Source organism: Phaseolus vulgaris, chromosome 8 (genome assembly GCF_051622355.1).
Source record: "Phaseolus vulgaris cultivar YP4 chromosome 8, ASM5162235v1, whole genome shotgun sequence".
Classification (NCBI taxonomy): Eukaryota; Viridiplantae; Streptophyta; class Magnoliopsida; order Fabales; family Fabaceae; genus Phaseolus; species Phaseolus vulgaris.
This window is the reverse complement of record NC_143505.1, coordinates 4,030,725-4,038,584: the sequence shown is the minus strand read 5'-3', so window position 1 is coordinate 4,038,584 and position 7,860 is coordinate 4,030,725. Positions and strand designations below refer to the sequence as shown.

General features: G+C 30.3%; 1 protein-coding gene across 1 annotated transcript; it reads left to right on the top strand.

Annotated features, from left to right (window-relative positions):
* The first annotated feature begins 1,048 nt into the window (after positions 1-1,048).
* Positions 1,049-2,969, top strand: LOC137826630 (AAA-ATPase ASD, mitochondrial). Its single transcript, XM_068632682.2, has one exon. It carries the CDS (start codon positions 1,143-1,145, stop codon positions 2,667-2,669), a length of 1,527 nt encoding a protein of 508 aa, XP_068488783.1. The 5' UTR covers positions 1,049-1,142; the 3' UTR covers positions 2,670-2,969.
* Positions 2,970-7,860: the final 4,891 nt, after the last annotated feature.

Sequence of the window (7,860 nt, the reverse complement as noted above, 5' to 3'; positions counted from 1 at the left end):
TTATAATCTATGTAGCACAAGTACTACTGACATAGACACTGATATGACACAGACAAAAATATATGTATAATAAAGATACGGTGAATACGGATTTATATATTATGTAAATATAAATTATATAAATTGATAATAAAGATTTATGTGTATAAATATGTTTCTATTTTTTTCTGGAGTAAATAAATATTTCTCATGACTGATTCAAAAAGATTTGTTCCTTATTTTTACCATCATAATGAAATTTTATACAATTAAATTTGAGTTTTAGAAAAATTAATATATTTTTTTTTAAAATTGTATTAAAATTATGCTAAAATTATTAGAAATTTAATAAATATTTTTTAAATGGAATACGTTCCACTACAAACTTACGGTGTCGATATCAAATATATGTGTTTGATACGTTATTTAACATAAGTATGCGAGCCTATAGTTTCATAGCTAAAGAACACCAAGATCATTCCTAAACGCACTCTCCCAACACATGATACAAAACAACACGAATAACTTTTATATACATCAAATCAAATATAACAAATATTCATAGGATCAGGATTCTTGTGGAGTGAAAAACCAATATTACTTCTTATACCAGCAAAACTACATACACAAATGCTATGACTGAGGACAAAATTCTAGAAACCCAAAACAGAAATCCAACCAGGAAAAATAACTGGAGGGCTCCCAAAATGGTCCCCTCAGCTATATTCTCAGGCCTTGCCACTGTCTGTAAAATCATTATCATAAAGAGTTTTGAAATTTTGAATAACATTTTCTGATATTTAATGCAGGCATTACGGTGTAAAGTGGGACAAATAAAATCTGAGGTCCAAGAAAGGTCAGAAATGGCTGCCTGATACTTACTACAAATACCAAAAAGTTACACATAAAGACAAACAAAAATATTACGTAACACTCAAAAAAGTATACTAGGTATTTCCACGAAAATGAAGTGTTCCCACTAGGAAAATCCCTTTTTATATTTCTATTTAATAATTGTTATTTGAAATTTTGGTTTATATTTTACTTTGTTCAGTTAATTACCGTGTTTCTATGTACATCTTCCTCCCTATAAATACACAATTCCATCGATCTAAACACGAAAAAATAAGCCAAAAACTTCTGAGAAAAACCAGATTATAGCAATGGGTTCAGAGTGGACTATGTTAGGGTCATTCACTGCAACAGTTATGATAGCATACACTGTGTTTGACAAGTTCATCCCAGCCCATATCCGTTCTTATGTTCAAATATACGCTCATAAACTAATAGGTTTTCTTTCTCCTTATATCCAAATCACGTTCCCTGAATTCTCAGGCGAACGTCTCAAACACAGTGAGCTTTTCACGGCCATCCAAACCTACCTCGTCGAAACCTCTTCTCAGGGAGCCAGAAAACTCAAAGCTGAACCCGCCAACAACAGCAACAGCCCCTTTCTTCTTTCCATGGACGACAACGAACAAATCACTGAGACTTTCCAAGGGGTGAAGCTCTGGTGGGGTTCTCACAAAACCATGCTCAAAACGCAGTCCTTTTCGTTTTACCCTAGTTCTGATGAGAAGAGGTTCTACACCCTCACCTTTCACAAGCGCCACAGAGACATCATCTCACGCACTTACATCCCCCACGTGTTGGAGCAAGGCAAATCGATCAAACTGAAGAATCGGCAACTGAAGCTGTTCACCAACAGTTGTTACACCGGTTGGGGAGGGTATAGAAAATCCAAGTGGAGCCACCTTGTGTTTGAGCACCCTGCGAGGTTTGAAACCCTTGCCATGGAGAAAACAGTGAAGGAAGAGATTATAGATGATCTTCTCACGTTCAAGAATGGAAAGGAGTATTATGACAAGATAGGGAAGGCTTGGAAGCGTGGCTATTTGCTGTATGGTCCTCCAGGGACCGGAAAATCTACCATGATTGCTGCCATGGCTAATTTCATGTACTATGATGTGTATGATCTTGAGTTGACAGCAGTGAAGGATAACACGCAGTTAAGGACACTGCTGATTGAGACAACCAGTAAGTCTATCATTGTGATTGAAGATATTGATTGCTCTCTTGATCTTACTGGGAAGAGAGCGGTGAAAAAGGAGAAGGAAAAGAGTGGGGATGTGAAGGATACTATAAAGAAGGCCGAGGAAGAAGATAGCAAGGAGAGTAAGGTGACATTGTCGGGTTTGTTGAATTGCATTGATGGGATTTGGTCAGGCTGTGCAGGAGAAAGGATCATTATTTTCACTACAAACCATGTGGAAAAGCTTGATCCTGCTCTCATCAGAAGTGGAAGAATGGACAAGAAAATAGAGCTATCTTATTGTGGCTATGAGGCTTTTAAGGTTCTTGCCAAGAATTATTTGGATGTTGATGATCATCGTTTGTTTTCTGTTGTTGAGGGGTTATTGGAAGAGACCAAGATAACACCTGCTGATGTTGCTGAGAACATGATGCCTAAGTCGAAGAGTGATAATGTGGAGACGTGCTTGAAGAAGTTGATTGAATCCCTTAAGAAGGCAAAGAAGAAGGCTGAAGAAGATGCAGAAAAGAAGGCTGAGGAAGAAGAAGAAGCTAGGTTGAAGGAAGAGAAGGAAAAGGAGCAGGAACAGTTAGCAGTGGAAGAGGCAAAGAGTGATGAGAAAGCTGGGAAAGAGGTGAAGGAGAATGGTTTCCATTGATTTGGGAAAAAAGAAGAAGGATAAAACAAATATTAAAGATTGAAGTCAATATGCATGCAAAATGCTTCTGCTGCAGTGTAGATTCTATTAGGAACATGTGATCTATGTGTGAATAAATTATTTGAATTTATGTATATATTGTGTAATTAAGTCTAGTTGTGTATGGTTTGCATATTAGGATTTTATATTAATGTATTTATAAGCTATCTAGGTAGCATATAAGCTATCTATGTGCTAGCACAGTACATGGTTTGTATATTAATGGGTTGTATGGTTTTAATAATATATTGATCTTTATGATGCGCATGCTTCGTTACTCTGTTATTTGTTTGGTATCTTCTCATAAAATTACAAGGAAGTTAATTATTTTAATACAACAAGTTCTTATAATTAAAATAAGATGAAGTGTAGGACGGCGATAAATAAAGAAAAATATGTTTTTAAAGTAGTATATACAAATTTGTATGAGTAACATCCTCTTACGAATATTATAATTTTCAGCTTTTTATAGTAGCAACCTGATGAATCTCATTGACTATTTATATAATAAAAAATATAATAAAGCATATGTTTGTAATTAAATGTTATTATAATTTTTTTTAAATAATACTATTCAGAGTTGTGATGTGTATCAGATCCTATTTTTAAATAAAATCTCAAAATCAAGTTCCAGGAGAAAAAAATGGAGAGGGGAGATCCCATTAAAATGTGGATATTGTTTATCAGCAAAAATCTATCCATGTACAGTTAACTAAAACGCTATAATGTGAATGTTTTGAGAAATCATAATCGTACACAAATTTTATATAAAACATTTTATATAAAAATAGATATCTATACCAAAATTATACATAGTTATACTATACCCATTCATAAAAAATTCTAAAAAATACTAGATGAAAGCCTGTTATACCAATAAAATTATTCTCTATGAATAAATCCTAAATTAGCCAACTTATCGGCACATGCATTCCCTTCACAAAAAATATGAGAAACCCTAAACCTGATTTTTCCTGAGTAATTAAGACAAGTATTTCATAGATTACAGAGCATCAACGGAACATTAGTCCTAACAGTAACCAAGACATAATCATATTCAAGTCAGACATTAGTAAGTCCCGTCTTTTGGGTTTTCCTCATAACATAACATGTATAACTCCATAAAACTCAACAACCATAATAGTTTGAACTTCAAGAAATCAAGAGAAAGCACCAATAAATTCTCCAATACTTCCACGAAAATACCTCCACAAGTAGCAAGACCAGAATACCCCTAGCAGCCCCATCAGTGTTAATTTTAACCTAGCTTGGTGAAGGAAACTCCCATCTAACGGGAAGAGGACGAAGAACTTTACCATTACGAGTATTAATACAAAATTTTTTATCACGTTTAAATCCAACATATCATTTTTCATTGGAACTTTAGACGAATTTCCCACAAGACAACTTAAATATTTAATTACCGAAATAAGCCTAGATACCTCAATCTTATCTTGAAATTTAGCATAATTCCTCATACGCCATATCATTAAAATAGAAAAAGTTATCACAATAAGCTTAATCAATATAACCAAAGGACTTCCATCATTCTTAATAAAAGAAAGAAGATAATCCTCATTAAAGTAATGAGAAGTAAGAAAAATCTGCCGAACCTAACTCCAAATATGCAAAGCATTGGAACATTCAAAAAATGAATGCTGAATATATTTCTCATGCTTTTCACAAAAAGTACACAACATATATGCAAACCTTTATTTTGAATATATTGATATGTAAGAAGCCGCCTATGAAAAACTTTCCAGAGCACTAGAGTTTTGGAAGGCGAAATAGATGAAGATCAAATGAAATTACTCCAAGCACAATGAATTTTTGGTTCTAAGAAAAAAGTCCTAGCTAATTTAAGAGAGAAACAACTAGATTCATCTACAATCCAATTAGAAATATCCTATTCCTCCCTAACCATGATATGATTAAAAAACCTGTCCAAAATTATCCAAAACCGAGAGACTGTATGCGAAATGGTAACACCATCAGATAACCTGCAATATTTGTTAAAGAAATAGTAGAACACCATTTATCATTCCAGAAATTAATAACAGAACCTTGTTTGTACTTTCAATTTCATCTAGGATAAATATGATTTTCTACCCCTAACTATAATACAAAATTGAATTTTGTTTTTTTTGAAACTTTAAACAATCTAAATACTTATACTTTAATATAGAATCTAGTAAGTAATCAATCACAACAAAAATTAATAAATTATCATACTTAAAAAATAATTAAAAAATTCAATTAGGAATATCCTATTCCTCCCTAACCATGATATGATTAAAAAACCTGTCCAAAATTGTCCAAAACTAGAGACTGTATGCGAAATGGTAACACCATCAGATAACTTACAATATTTGTTAAAGAAATAGTAGAACACCATTTATCATTTTAGAAATTAATAACAAAACTTGTTTGTACTTTCAATTTCATCTAGGATAAATATGATTTTTTACCCCTAACTATAATACAAAATTGAATTTTGTTTTTTTAAACTTTAAACAATCTAAATACTTACACTTTAATATAGAATCTAGTAAATAATCAATCACAAAAAAAAATTAATAAATTATCATACTTAAAAAATAATTAAAAAATGACATTAACTTTTGAAAGATAACAAATATAAAATAAAACGTCTTTTACGATATAATATTTCTAGATTAATAATAATAATAATTTGTATAATAAATATAGTCACTAATTTTTGTATATTATTTTTTAAAATATTTTTATATTTATAAATTTTGAATTAGAGTATTTAATAATTATTCAAACTAATTATTTTTACTACTGGGAACACAGACACTCTCGTGTGCCGGTGTATCCACATTTTTTTATTTTTGTTTTTAATGTATATTTGTATTTTATTGTTATTATGTATTCAATATTTTAAAATATATAACTTTTGTCCTCTATTATGTATCCAATATTATAATCATATTTAAGTTTTTTTTAAAGTTATTTGAGGTAAAATTGTAATTAATTGATAATGGAAAAATTACAAAATACATGAAAATTACCATCATATTTTAAAATATATAACTTTTGTCCTCTATTTTGTTGAATCTATAATTTTGGTATTCTCATTTTAAAATAAACACATTTGATGTTTCTGTTATGAAAATTCGAAATGTAGTTGAATATTTGGTGAGAAAACTAAAAAGACACATAAAATTGGCTTACAAAACTAAAACAGTTGGACATAGATTGGTTTGAGTGTGTGTTTCTAGTTATAGAATAGTTCAATGATTCTTCACACTTGTTTTTCACATCCATTGCTATCATCCTCACCAATTATTATTCCATTCCAACTTCACATATATGATGGTTTAGGGAGGAGCCAAGATTTACAAAAGATTTTTTTTTTATCAAAATGTTATAATAGTGAGAATTGAAAGAAAAGTAGTTGTTAAAGTCACAATCTTCAAGTAATATTTAGAACACAACATGACCATTGACTCTAGTTTATGGTAGATATATTGTATACAAATATTTTAATTTGAAAATAACTCAAATATGTATACCTAAGGTAACAACACAAATTAACACTTGATGACGTGGAGATACCACACGATAACTCCTCCTCATTAAAACCACCGGATGCAATACCAAAACTTGCTATTAGTTGTAAAAATGCATGACCTTCCAAGTAATTCCCATTGTTAGCATCCATGTCAAGAGCATTCAATATGCATTTCCATTCCTCAACAATCGTCTTTGATAACGTCTGAAATTACATTAGAAACACAATCTTAATTGTTGAGGAAATCACACAGACATTACATCAGCATGATACATGTTGGGCGAAACCTTCATGTGCTTTTTTTGTCGAGCATTCATAATTTCAAATACAACCGGATTTGGAGTTCTGGTGAAGTCTCTGCAGTGGGATATTATCAACGATTTCTTTTCATGGTAGAAGATTTTTTTTTTCATTTTTAAAGAGAAGAAATGCTAAACTAATTATCAGAAAAAAAACCTCTTATGATGCTCAAGAAGGTCTTCAAGAAATTCTTCCTCCCAGTAACTTACATCAGTATATTGCATACTCTAAAACAAAACTGAAACAAAACTAAAGCCAATAAATTGTCAACTTCTTTTGTTCCTTGAAAAAAAAAAAGCAACCCTAGAGAGATGTTCCCATAACATACTGCAAACATCAAAGCTTATAGAGATTTTCCCAATCAGCGATCTAAAGACACTGTAGAAAACCCTGAATATCCACAACCAATCAACAACAAAAAGGACAACACTAATTTTCACTCTATATAAATCAAAAGAGAGAAAAGGAACAACACAGAAAAAAGAGCATGTGCTAATATGATCGTAAGTTCTTTGATTGAACTAACTAAAATGGTAAGAAATGACGAAATCAAATGGACAACTGATAAGTAAATCAAATAGAAAAATTGCTCCTTATATCAGATGGAAAATTACTCCCTCGCTTATTCAAACTGTGGAAAATTGTGGTATATCAAATAGAAATATGAAAATAAAAAATGAAAAAAAAGGTTGATGGTTTTATAAAACCTTCCATTTTGTTTTAAAGTTAAAAATTTAAAAATTTAAAAATTTAGAAATTTGAAAATTTTGAAAATTTAAAATTTAAAATTTTGAATTTTGAAAATTTAAAATTTTGAATTTTGAAGTGTTTCGTTAAGGTTTTAGGGTTTGAAAATTTTAAAAATTAAATTTTGAAAATTTTTAAGTGTTTTTAAAATTTTAAAAATTTTGAAATTTTTGAAAAGGGAGAAAATGATAACATGAACCTAATAATGAAATAAAATCAAATATTAATATAAGCATAAAATAAAGGAGGTTAAAGAGAAAAATATTTAAAAATTTAAAAAATTTGAAATTTTGATAATTTAAAATTTTGAATTTTAAAAATTTAAAAAGTTGAAAAATTTTAAAATTTTGGAAATTTAAAAAATTTGTAACATTAATAAAGTGCGTTTATTATTCTAAAAGTTTAAAAAGAACCCGCCAACAGCCGTTAAAAATTCAAAATCATCTATACACTACACACTTATATAAGTGAAACCCCTTCTCCTTTCTTCCTTGTCACTACTCCTATTTCTTCTCAACGCAAAGAAAGAAAGAAAGAAAGAGTTGAAGAAAATGGGTGAAATAAACG